The sequence below is a fragment of the Phalacrocorax carbo genome, chromosome 5 (genome assembly GCF_963921805.1).
Source record: "Phalacrocorax carbo chromosome 5, bPhaCar2.1, whole genome shotgun sequence".
Lineage (NCBI taxonomy): Eukaryota > Metazoa > Chordata > Aves > Suliformes > Phalacrocoracidae > Phalacrocorax > Phalacrocorax carbo.
This window is the reverse complement of record NC_087517.1, coordinates 45,741,905-45,755,399: the sequence shown is the minus strand read 5'-3', so window position 1 is coordinate 45,755,399 and position 13,495 is coordinate 45,741,905. Positions and strand designations below refer to the sequence as shown.

General features: G+C 48.3%; 1 protein-coding gene across 6 annotated transcripts in view; it reads left to right on the top strand.

Annotated features, from left to right (window-relative positions):
• PRDM11 (PR/SET domain 11) overlaps positions 1-13,495 on the top strand; it is a 65,200-nt gene that overhangs the window by 13,622 nt on the left and 38,083 nt on the right. For 4 of the 6 annotated variants that reach the window (XM_064452273.1, XM_064452275.1, XM_064452274.1 and 1 more), the window contains exons 2-3: positions 5,642-5,760; positions 13,313-13,416. In XM_064452273.1, the coding sequence (XP_064308343.1) occupies positions 5,645-5,760; positions 13,313-13,416 (220 nt within the window). In that variant the 5' untranslated portion in view covers positions 5,642-5,644. Of the gene's footprint in view, positions 1-5,641; positions 5,761-13,312; positions 13,417-13,495 lie in introns of those variants that run through there. The other 2 variants (XM_064452279.1, XM_064452278.1) reach the window with 1 other exon arrangement.

The following is a 13,495-nucleotide window of genomic DNA, read 5'->3' as shown; positions in this document are numbered from 1 at the left end:
GCTCTGCTTATGCTTACATGGTGCTTCTCCATATCATCTGAAATCTTCAGAGGATCTTCATATTTAGCTATTAGAACAAACACCACTATAAAACACCACTATAAAAATCCCGGCCCCCCCCCCAAAAAAAACAAACCCAAAAACAAACCCCAAAAACAAACCAACAAGGAAGTGGAGGGAGTTAAAAGTGCAGAAAGTGAACTAGAACTCTTGCAGTTGTGGAAAACTAAAGGGGGAGGAGAAGGGGAAAGAAACAGAAACTAATGGGCAGTGAAATTAGGAAAAACTAAAAGCAACTTTAAATACATCAGAAGCTAAAAGAGTCCTAAAAGCACAGTCGTCTACTGATGCCTAGAACTGGAGAAATGTTGAATGTTTCTTTTCTGAGGCTGCTGGAGAAGCTAGATGATGGTATCAGTTACAGCAGCAGTGTAACATGCTCTGTTGTAGCAATGGCTTGGGAAATTACCAAGCAGCAGCTACTATAGCAGTACATTTTAAAGATTGCTGTTCTGGCTAACTTGCATCCATGGATTTTAAAAGGGCTGGGTGAGCAGTGCTTTCTGGGCAGTAAATGCTAATTTTTTTAAAAAGTATCCATAATGAGTTAGACTGAAAAAAATATTGTGTGTTAGTCATAAACAAGTAAGCTACTCTCAAGTCTAATCTGGGCAAACTAGAATACTAGGCTACCTGCAGTCTGATATTGACTTCCAGTAAAATAATGTAATAGCTGATAGGGATTGGGTCGATCATGATTTAAGGGGGTGTTAATTGTAATAATCTGTCTGTATGGATTTTTTAAAAATAGGTCTTTTCTAACACAGTATGATTTTCTGATGTTGCTGTAATTTTGCTTGATATAGGTAGAAGTGTTCATATATCTTGCATGTTTAATGCACTGATGTCATGGTTTAGCCAGCGACTCAGTCCCGCACAGTTGCTCACTCACTCCCCCACCGGTGGGATGGGGGAGAGAATCAGAAGGGTAACGCTCATGGGTTGAGATAAGAACAGTTTAATAATTAAAATTAAAAAAAAAAAAAAACAAGAAAAATGCAATGAAAGGAAAACAACGAGAGGCACGAAACCCGGGGTGGGCAGGGAGAGGATGATAAACCACTGAAACAAACCGCACGCAATGCAGCCACTCACTGCCCAATGCCGCCCCTCCCCCAGCAGCAAACTGCCCCCCTTAATATACTGGTCATGGTGTCACATGGTATGGAATGAACCTGCCATTGGCCAGTTGGGGTCAGCTGCCCTGGCTGTGGCCCCACCCCTCCCAGCCTCCCACTGAGACAGCAGAGCACGGGAAGCTGGAAAGGTCCCCGACCCGCACAGTGAAGAGAATTAACCCCTTCTCAGCCGAAACCAGCACAACTGAAGTTGTGCCACAGGTCATCGGAATAAGCAGCTAGGATGATTCAGTGTGTCATGTACTGTTAAAGTGGGTCCAGAGGACGGCCACAAAAATGATCAGCAGGGTGGAACAGCTCTCCTACGAGGACCAGCTGAGAGGGTTGGGGTGGTTCAGCCTGGAGAAGAGAAGGCTTGGGGGAGACCTTATTGTGGCCTTTCAATATTTAAGGGGGCTTGTAAGAAAGATAGGAACAGGCTTTTTAGTAGGGTCTGTAGTGATATAACGATGGGTAATGATTTTAAACTAAAGGAGGGTAGATTCAGACTAGATATAAGGAATAAATTTTTTTCGATGAGGGTGGTGAAACACTGGCATGGTTTGCCCAGGTGGGTGGTAGGTGCCCCATCCATGGAAACATTCAAGGTCAGGTTGGATAGGGCTCTGGGCAACCTGGTCTAGTTGAAGATGTCCCTGCTTTCTGCAGGGGGGTTGGACTAGATGATCTTTAAAGGTCCCAAACTATTCTGTGATTCTATGAATAAATGAAAACCTGACTGAATGACAGGTCACAGCGTGACAACAAAAGGAGAGCCATTGCTCATAGTGTATTGCTAGAAGTGTCAGCTGGGAATTGTTCTTTTGGCTTGATGCTAATCAAGAGGTGGGTGTCAGTCTCTTTTCCCAGGTAACAAGCAATACAACAAGAGGAAATGGTCTCAAGTTGCACCGGGGAGGTGTCGTGGTTTAGCCAGCAGCATAGCCCCACACAGTCACTCGCTGACTCCCCCCACCAGTAGATGGGGGAGAGAATCAGAAGGGTAATGCTCGTGGGTTGGGATAAGAACAGTTTAATAATTAAAATTAAAAGAAACAACAACAGAAATGCAATGTAAAGGAGAACAATGAGAGACGCAAAGCCCCGGGGGAGGGTGGAAGGGAGGGGAAAGGGGGAACGAACCGCCGAAACAAACCGCACGGGACGCAGCCGCCCACCGACCCGACGCCGCGGCGCTCCTGAGCTGTAACCTGCCCCCCCCTCAATATACTGGTCATGGTGTCACATGGTATGGAATGAACATCCCATTGGCCAGTTGGGGTCAGCCGTCCCCACCATGGCCCTGCCCCTCCCAGCCCCCCCCCGCCACGCAGCAGAGCGCGGGAAGCTGGAAAGGTAGCCGACCCCCACAGTGAAGAGAATTAACCCCTCCTCAGCCAAAACCAGCACAGGAGGTTTAGATGGGATGTTAGGAAAAATTTCTTCACTGAAAGGGTTATCAAGCACTGGGACAGGCTGCCCATGGAAGTAGTTGAGTCACCATCCTTGGTGGTATTTAAAATACGTGTAGATGTGGCCCTTAGGGACATGGTTTAGTGGTGGACTTGGCAGTGTTGGATTTACAATTGGACTCGATGATCTTAAAGGGCCTTTCCAGCCTAGATGATTCTATGTTTCTAAGTTTGTCGGTGTCCTGGAAGAAAACACAAAGGTAATTTGAATCGTGTCTGTGGGCAACAGAAAGTTTGGGCAAGTCACAAGTAATAAAAAGAGGCAAGTTAGTGGTGGAGTTACGATCGCATGTATACTGGGTGAGACAACAAGAAGTTGTGTGGCTGTCTTAAAAGTGGGCACCTAGTCACAGAGCAGGTGGGAGGGCTGGCAGGGGCTGTGTGGTGGCCTGGGAGCTGTTGCAGGAGCTAAGGCTCTTACGGCAACATGGTGGTTCACTGAACACAAAACCCCAGCTGAGGCATGGTGGCCAGAAAGTAAACGCGGTACTTGGACGCACCTGTGGAAGTCCTGAGCATGGGCAGGGAGGGTGTTATCTTGGCACAAGGTGCCACTCCCATCAGCGCAGGAGTGCCACAGCCAGTGCTGCACAGGAATGTTGCTGATAAGTTGGAGGGAGTTCAGGGAGGACCATGAGGAGAGAACTGCAAAATGTGCTGTACAGTAAAATGAGGAGCTCTGTGTGTAAAATAAACACTGGATTTTTTTTTTTTCCTTGTTGGAGGTCTGCTGTAGTTGAACCAGGAGTTCACTGAAGGAAGCGTGGTGGCCTGCCTTGCACAGGAGCTCAGACTGGGTCATCACAGGGTCTCTCTCGCTCCATAATGGAGGAGTCTTCTTGAGGGAAGAATGGGAAGGGAAAAGCCATTTTCTCTTCTAACAGATGTTTGCATCTCTTCCTACTTGGGGGTTGTGGGTGTTTAAACTCCAGGTGCCTTGTACATCAGGCTTCCCAAACTGGTGGGTTTTCTGACTGAGCATCTGCCCCGCAGCCAGCATCCGTCTCTGCTGTGCCAGCACAGGTCCCACAGCTAACCAGCTCTGGGGCAGCACCTTTACTTCTTTTTTAACATTTCCCCCCTCCCCCAACTGCTGGTTTTTTCCCTGCTGAGCTGCTTTACTGCAGACTTTTGAAGAAAGTCCTTTGCTTCTCCTCTGGGAAGGGCAGGTAGCCCCTGCCTGCAGCACTGGCTGGTGCATGGGGACAGGACTGGAGAGCTTCCTTCTCGCTCTGGAGAATGAGACCATGGGCTCAGCCTGCCAAAATAATGAGACTCTCCTTACCCTTAATATTACTTTCCTTGTGACTGGCTGTGGTACTTCTGAAAGAAAATGTGTCTTGTTTGGGGCATCTTGTAAAGGCTTGAAAGTGTGTGTGTGTTTGCATGTATCTAGCTGTACTTATGCTGAGGCTTTGCTTTCAGAGCACTATATGAATATTAACTAGTGCTTCCTTGACACAGGCTCGTTAAAGGTCTTTCAGGCTGCACATTGGCATGTGAGAAGCTGGGCTAAAAGAACTAACCATTTGTCCATGGCACAAAGAAGAACCACAGAGGCTGAGAATAGTATTCCTTCTTGCTGTAAACAGGGCACAAATGCAGACCAGACTTCCATGGTGCTCAGTCCCATACAAGCATGTGCGGAAGAAGGAAATTCCTGTCTTCAGGGGTTTGTGACCTCAGAACGTGAATTTCAGGATGCCTAGAGCCAAGTTGCAATGGGGATGGGCTCTTCCACCAGCTCCCCTGACAGAAGGGGTCTGCTCAGCTGCTGAGGCTGTTCTATCAGGTGTTGCAAGTATGCAGTGTAACAAAGTGTGCCGTCAGGCAGCAGACATGGAAAGTGGGATCACAGGGGATGTTTGGGGGAGCAGCTGTGAAGCCTGTCTGATCTGGTATGGTGCCTGAGGCAGCCAGTCTGTGTGCCTTGGAAGAAGACTTAAGATGAGTGCAATGAAGAGATGAGCAGCGCTCTGCTTTATTCCTTGTCTCAAGCTGGGATGATCTGAAGCTTTGTGGCCCTTCCAAATATCTTAATATTAACTAAACCAATTCCAAATTATCATCACTTGCCTTATCAATATTTTCTCTTCCACACCGTCCCATGTCATCATTTTGGAGCTTGCTGTCCTTAGACATCATTGGGTGACAGAGCAGTGGAACAGGCTGCCCAGAGAGGTTGTGGAGCCTCCTTCCCTGGAGACATTCAAAACCCGCCTGGATGCGGTCCTGTGCCCCCTGCTCTAGGTGTGCCTGCTCAAGCAGGGGGGTTGGACAAGATGATCTCCAGAGGCCCCTTCCAAACCCTACCGTTCTGTGATCATTGAATGGTTCCTGGCTCTTGCATTGAGCTGAAGGAGAAGTGTTTTCACCACTCGCTTGCATACCAAAAAGGTGGTGGTAGCTCAGCTCCTGTCATCGCAAGAGACAGGAAGGTGGAGAGCATGACTCATGCAATTTTGGTGGAGTCTTCCAGGGGACTGTAGGCCCCTACCTGTTTGTCAGAGGTGTCTGGAGCACACAGAATGCTCCATCTGCAGGGGTGTGGTACACCATACTTAGTTCCTAGATGGAGACTGGCATATGTTATATTCAAAGACTGATCCTGGTTCGTGCCACAACCTGTGTACCTCTTTCCTGTCATATGTCCCCAAAGACCTGCTCTGAGGTCATAACGCATCCCACCCATCAGTCTTAAATTCCATGCGCAACATTTTTATTCGGTGCTGTGGAGCATACTTCAGATTTCCTGTGCTTCAAGTTGCTCCATGGTGTCTCACGCTCTTCACCTGACCTGCAACTGAACTGCTTTTTCCTCCCTGGCGGAGGAAGGGGTTTCCACCTGTGTGCGCACGTAGGTGCCCCAGCACATGATGGCGGCACTTGGTGCTGGGAGGGAGCCTGCTCTGCTAGCTGCCTCTTGGACTGGGGGAGGAAGGTTGTAATTTCCTGGCCACTCATTTTTCTCCTCCCTTCATTCTTTTTCAGAACATGAGTGAAAACTTAAAAGACTGTTTGATCCAGACCCAGGCTTCCTTAGGAGAGATGGTGACGATAAAAACAGAGGCCTGCTCTCCACGCCAGGACCAGGAGTATGGACAGCCTTGGTATGTGGCTGAGCTTTGGTTTGATGTACTTTAACCCCTTCTCTCCACTTCTCTCCACAGCTTAAAGTTGGTTTTGAGGGATATACTTGAACCTCTCAAAGTTACTAAAACCCTTCCTTGTAAGGTCTGCCTTGAGGTGCATGACAGGGGTGCTCACCTACTCGCGTGTTAGGCACAACACATGCTATGTATGCTAGCTCACATCAGGCCTTGCGGTTCTGGTATGCATTGAGGGTCATGCCTTGCCTTTGAGCAGCACATTTCCCAGGCTGTAGCAGAGCCTCTCTGCTGGTGGGAGTCCTCTCTGCCACTCTCCTGCCCAGAGTGGGACGTGCTAGGTGTGTGCCACTGTCGTGGTTCAGCCTCAGCTGGCAACTGAACACCACGCAGCCACTCGCTCACTTCCCCCGCCACCCCTGTGGGATGGGGAAGAGAATCGGATGAGCAAAAGAACTTGTGGATTGAGATAAGCACAGTTTAATGATTACAATAAAATGATAATAATAGTACCAATGATTATGATAATAATGACAATAATGTTAATATAATAAAAGGGAAAAGGAAGGGAAAGGGAAAAAAAGGAAAAAAAAACCATGGAAACACAAATGATACAACCGCTCCCCACCCACCGACCGACGCTGCCCATCCCCGAGCCACGATTGCTTCCTCCTCCCCCGGCCAGCCCCTCCCAGGTAACATACTGGGCATGACGTTACATGATATGGAATATCCCTTTGGTCAGTTTGAATCCGCTCTCTTAGCTGTGCCCCCTTCCCTCCCGGCTTCTTGTGCACCCAGCAGAGCATGGGAAGCTAGAAATGTCCTTGACTAGTACAAGCGCTACCCAGCAACAGCCCAAACATCTGTGTGTTATCACAACAGGTTTTTTTTCCATGCTAATTTCAAAGCACAGCACTATACCAGCTAGAGTGAAGAAAATTAACTCTATACCAGCTAAAACCGTGACAGTATCCACCCCTTATTCCATATCATTTACATCATGCTCAAATCCCATACTATTCAGTACAAATTCAATAATCCCTACCCATCTTCTTATCCTTTAACAGTATATGCAGATTTTTCATTTATCATTCCCCTAGTCTATGGACCACCCCTGTAAAATGCCTGTGAAATGTCCATTGAGTTCATTTAGTCCATGACGTTGGGTTTCATCTATTGTAAGAGTCTTTCAGAGAGGTGGTGTGTGTGGGGTCAGGTTGTTGCACATCAGTCCTTGTTCCATCACCGCTGCACTGGTAGTTCTTGTTCTCTCACTGCTGCACTTTGCTCGGTTCCATTGAAAGTTCATTTGCTATTATTATTAATTGGGAGATTCACACCATGATAACATTCCACTGATATGGCATATAGCAACCATAGTAGTGATGAAATACAACATCATATAGCAATTAACAGCATATTATTCAGTTCATTGGCTGTTTTCACCCAAAATTAAATCCCCCTGAGGTACACACCGGATTTCTCCATCCTCCCGCATCACCCACCAAGTGCACCCAGGTCCTCAAGCAAAAGTAGTCCCACAAATGGGTTTGCCTTTGCCTGAGGCAGGAAGAACCCAGACTGTTTTGCCCAGCATACTTTTTGTGTGCACTACAGGGACTCTGTCCCTTTCCACAGTATGTAGGATTTCTGACTGGGCAGGGCCAGCTTGATTGGCAGACACCCTCATGTTGGCTAACCAGGTGGCTTTTGCTAAATGTGTATCCCAGTGTTTAAATGTTCCACGCCCCACTGCTCTTAGCGCAGTTTTTAACAGTCTATTGTACTGTTCAATTTTCCCAGAGGCTGGTGTGTGACAGGGGATGTGATACACCCACTCAATACTCTTTGGGCTCTTTGGCCCAGGTGTCTCTGAGGTTATTTTGGAAATGAGTCCCGTTGTCTGACTCAGTTCTCTCTGGGGTGCCATGTCGCCACAGGACTTGTTTTTCGAGACCCAGGATAGTGTTCCGGGCAGTGGCGTGGGGGACAGGATATGTTTCCAGACAGCCAGTCACTGTTTCTACCATTGTAAGCGCATGGTGCTTGCCTTGGCGGGTTTTGTGGGAATGTGCTGTAGTCAATTTGCCAGGCCTCCCCATATTTATATTTCAGCCATCGTCCCCCATACCACAGAGGCTTTACCCGCTTTGCTTGCTTGATTGCAGTGCACGTTTCATATTCATGGATAGCCTGTGCAATAGTGTCCATGGTCAAGTCCACCCCTCGGTCACAAGCCCACCTGTATGTTGCATCCCTCCCTTGATGGCCTGAGGTGTCATGGGCCCACCGAGCGAGAAATAGTTCACCCTTATGTTGCCAGTCCAGATCAACCTGACCCCCTTCAATCTTGGCAGCCTGATCTACCTGCCGGTTGTTTCGATGTTCTTCAGTGGCCTGACTCTTGGGGACGTGAGCATCCACATGCATACCTTTACAATTAGGTTCTCTACTCGGGCAGCAATATCTTGCCACAATGTGGCAGCCCAGATGGGTTTGCCACTACGCTACCAGTTGCTCTGCTTCCACTGGTGTAACCACACCCACAGGGCATTTGCCACCATCCATGAGTCAGTATAGAGATAGAGCACTGGCCACTTTTCCCGTTCAGCAATGTCTAAGGCCAGTGGGATGGCCTTTACCTCTGCAAACTGGCTCGATTCACCTTCTCCTTCAGCAGTTTCTGCGACTTGTCGTGTAGGACTCCATACGGCAGCTTTCCTCTGCACCTCTGGTGCTTTCCCACAAGGCGACAGGACCCATCAGGGAACAGGGCATACTGCTTTTTGTCTTCTGACAGTTTGTTATAGAGTGGGGCTTCTTCAGCACGTGTCACCTCGTCCTCTGGTGATATTCCAAAGTCTTTGCCTTCTGGCCAGTCCATAATCACTTCCAAGATTCCTGGGCGACTGGGGTTTCCTACTCGAGCCTGCTGGGTAATCAGTGCAACCCATTTAGTCCATGTAGCATCAGTTGCATGGTGTGTAGAGGGGACGTTTCCTTTGAACATCCAGCCCAGCACTGGCAGTCAGGGTGCCAGGAGCAACTGTGCTTCAGTACCAACCACTTCTGAAGCAGCTTGAACCCCTTCATATGCTGCCAGTATCTCTTTTTCAGCTGGAGTATAGCGGGCTTCGGACCCTCTGTATCTCCGACTCCAAAACCCTAGGGGTCGACCTTGGGTCTCCCCTGGCGCTTTCTGCCAGAGGCTCCAGGTAGGGCCATTCACCCCAGCTGCAGTGTAGAGCACATTTTTTACATCCTGTCCTGCCCAGACTGGCCCAAGGGCTGCTGCATGAACTATTTCCTGTTTAGTCTGTTCAAAGGCTTGTCGTTGCTCAGGGCCCCATTTGAAATCATTCTCCTGGGTCACTTGAGAGAGGGGGCTTATGATCAGACTGTAATTTGGAATATGGATTCTCCAAAAACCCACAATGCCCAAGAAAGCTTGTGTTTCCTCTTCGCTAGTTGGTGGAGGCATGGCTCTTCTTTTGTTGATCACATCCATGGGGATCTGATTATGTCCATCTTGCCATTTGATTCCTAAGAACTGGATCTCTCGTGCGGGTCCCTTCACCTTACTTTGTTTTATGGCAAAACCAGCTTTCAGAAGGATTTGGACTATTTTCTTTCCTTGCTCAAAAACTTCTTCTTCTGTATTGCCCCACACAATGATGTCACATATGTATTGAAGGTGTTCTGGAGCTTGTCCCTGTTCCAGTACAGTCTGAATCAGTCCATGGCAAATGGTAGGGCTGTGTTTCCACCCCTGGGGCAGTCGATTCCAGGTATACTGGATGCCCCTCCAAGTGCAAGCAAACTGTGTCCTGCACTCTGCTGCCAGAGTGATTGAGAAGAATGCATTAGCGATATCAGTTGTGGCATACCACTTGGCTGCCTTGGACTCCAGTTCGTACTGAAGTTCTAGCATGTCTGGCACAGCAGTACGTAGTGGCGGAGTGATTTCGTTCAGGCCATAATAGTCTACTGTTAGCCTCCACTCTCCATTAGACTTCTGCACTGGCCATATGGGACTGTTAAAGGGTGAGCGGGTCTTACTGAGGACTCCTTGGCTCTCCAGTTGGTGAATGAGCTCATGGATGGGAATCAGAGAGTCTCGACTGATGCGATATTGCCGCCGGTGCACTGTTGTGGTGGCGATCGGCACCTGTTGTTCTTTGACCTTCAGCAGCCCCACAACAGAAGGGTCCTTCGAGAGACTGGGCAAGGTAGACAGCTGTTTAATTTTCTCTGTCTCCAGAGCAGCTACACCAAAAGCCCACCTGTACCCTTTTGGGTCCTTGAAATACCCTCTCCTGAGGTAGTCTCTGCCAAGGATGCACAGAGCCTCTGGGCCAGTCACAATGGGGTGCTTTTGCCACTCATTCCCTGTTAGACTCACTTTGGCCTCCAATACAGTTAGCTCTTGGGATCCCCCTGTCACTCTAGGAATACTGATGGGTTCTGCCCCTATATAGTTTGATGGCATTAGGGTGTACTGTGCACCAATGTACACTAAAGTTTTATACTCCTGTGGGTCGGATGTGCCAGGCCATTTAATCCACACAGTCCAGTAAGCCTGGTTATCCCTTTCCTCCACCTGGCTGGAGGCAGGGCCCCCCTAGTCCTGATCATAGTATTCATCACTCACTTTCTGTAAATATGAATCATGAGTGTCTCTGTTAAGGTCAGTCAGGACATCAGCGCTTCTGCTCCTCTGTCTGGAGAATTGCTTACGGGAAACTGGAGCAGCAGCTTTCCTGCAGAAACTCCCCTGAGTTATTGTTCTTCCTTGCAGCTCACGTACCTGTGCCTCTAGGGCTGAGGTAGGTTTTCCATCCCACTTCTTCATGTCCTCTCCGTGATCACGCAGGTAAAACCACAGGGTGCCCCGTCATGTGTATCCCTCCTCTTGAGCCAAGGGACGCTTACTCCTAATGGCTGACATAGTGGTCCGTACTGGTGGGGAGTAGGACATACCTTCTTTGAGTTGCTGGAACTCTCGGGACAGTTTCTTAACAGCAGAGATGAGCGAGGAAGAGAGATTCACTTCATATTCATATTCAACTCAGCCACCGTTGGTGTCTCGTCATCTTTCCAGGACATCACTGCCAATGAGTTTGCATACAAGGATGGTGCACTCTGTACAAACTTCCGCCACATGGGTCGTGTGCACTCGGCTTCATCTGGATCTTTGGATGACCATTGATGGTCCAGGTCACCATAAACCACCTCAAGCACGGCTAATTCCCTTAGATGCTGAATGCCTTTCTCCATGGTCATCCATTTTCCTAGGCGAAATGCAATGTCTTCTTCGAAGGGATACCTCTCTCACCGCAGACAGGAGCCACCTCCAGAGGCTGAGGGCTTGTGTTCCTTTTCCAATTGCTTTATCAATGCCCCCTTCCCTAGAGAGGGATCCCAATTGTTTGGCTTCCTTCCCCTCTAATTCCAAACTACTGGCCCCATTATCCCAGCATCGGAGCAGCCAGGTGATAACGTGCTCACCTGAATGACGCCCGAAATCTTTCCGTATATCCCACAACTCACTCAAGGATAGAGATCAGGTAGTTTCCATTTCTTGTACACATCCTTCCTCCTCCTCTTCTCATGATGGCCCTGGTTCCTCGTAATCTCTTTCTAAATGAGTTGACCTTCTCTTCCATGATTTCTTCTTGCGTATAGGGGCGACTGATACTGGCACAGGTTGCTCCTCTGGTTTAGCTGCAACGCTTGGCACTGGGGTTGGAGTAGGTGCAGTATCTGTCCTGGGGGTTTGAGTGGCCGCAGTGCTTGTCACTGGGGTTGGAGTAGCTGCAGTGTCTGTTGTGGGGGTTTGAGTGGCCGCAGTGCTTGTCACTGGGGTTGGAGTAGCTGCAGTGTCTGTTGTGGGGGTTTGAGTGGCCGCAGTGCTTGTCACGGGGGTTGGAGTAGCTCCCTTCTCTTTCCCTTGGGGGTACTGAATAGTGTTAAATAGGGCTCGATGAGCATAAGCCAGGCCCCAGCACATTGCAGTGATTTGTATCTCTCTGGGACTGCCAGGGTGACAACATACTTCCTCCAAATGTTCTACTAATTTTTCAGGATTCTGCACTTGTTCAGGGGTAAAGTCCCACACCACGGGGGGTGCCCACCGTCTTAGGCATTTGCCCATACTATCCCACATACCCTGCCATGCATAGCTATCGAGCCTTGGCGCAGATCTCTGGATTATATTCTTAACTTGCTTACTAACCTTAGGCAGATCTGATACAATCTGCCAAAGCAATATCAACAGATGTATCTTAACTACACAAGGATGTTCAAGATACTGAAAAGTTGTTGTAGTGAAGGAGGAGACATTATATAAGATGGCAGCTATGGTGCCATTCTGTATTTCCTCCATCAAAAACTTCTCAGAGGAGGAGGTATAATTGCTAATTGCCTCCATGAGGTGGTAGCTGAAGTACAGTAACGGCTTCCATGCAAGACCTAAATAACCGATAACAGTCAAGGCCAGTGTTTTAATAACAAGTCTCCTAGGCAAAATATCTCTAATCACTGCAGAGCACAGCAAACAGACAAAACCAACAGCAAGTTTTAACGTGTACTTTACAATCAGCATGGTAAAGACTGGACAAACTAATACTGAGAGCAGATGAATCAATGCTGTGACCAGCAACTGTTATTATCACAAACCCTTCGTGCCCCACGTTGGGCGCCAAAAATAGACTGTCGTGGTTCAGCCTCAGCTGGCAACTGAACACCATGCAGCCACTCGCTCACTTCCCCCCCCACCCCTGTGGGATGGGGAAGAGAATCGGATGAGCAAAAGAACTTGTGGATTGAGATAAACACAGTTTAATGATTACAATAAAATGATAATAATAGTACCAATGATTATGATAATAATGACAATAATGTTAATATAATAAAAGGGAAAAGGAAGGGAAAGGGAAAAAAAGGAAAAAAAACCATGGAAACACAAACGATACAACCGCTCACCACCCGCCGACCGACGCTGCCCATCCCCGAGCCACGATTGCTTCCTCCTCCCCCGGCCAGCCCCTCCCAGGTAACATACTGGGCATGACGTTACATGATATGGAATATCCCTTTGGTCAGTTTGAATCCGCTCTCTTAGCTGTGCCCCCTTCCCTCCCGGCTTCTTGTGCACCCAGCAGAGCATGGGAAGCTAGAAATGTCCTTGACTAGTACAAGCGCTACCCAGCAACAGCCCAAACATCTGTGTGTTATCTCAACAGGTTTTTTTTCCATGCTAATTTCAAAGCACAGCACTATACCAGCTAGAGTGAAGAAAATTAACTCTATCCCAGCTAAAACCATGACAGTCACGCATGGAGGTGCTCTAGCTGAAGCCACTACCTGCTGTAGGCTTTAGCCTTAAACCATCTCAGGTACCAGCTTTTTTAATATTGGGTGGCAGGTTGAATAATTTCTCTGCTGCAGTGCTAATTAAGAGTTTTTCAGACCCTGTTGCCTCTGCTCCTCTCTGTGTGCAGTTCCAATGTCTTGGTAGGTTAATGTTGTCTTTCTGTTGTTCCCTCCCCAGCTCTGGAAGGCCTGACCCACAGTCTATGGAGGTGGAGCCCAAGAAACTGAAAGGAAAACGGGATTTGGTCATGACCAAGAGCTTTCAGCAAGTGGATTTCTGGTGTAAGTGTCTTGTGAGTGAGGGAAAAGCAATGCTGATGCTTGTGTAGAGTTTGATCTTTCCTAGTCAGCGCCCTGCTGG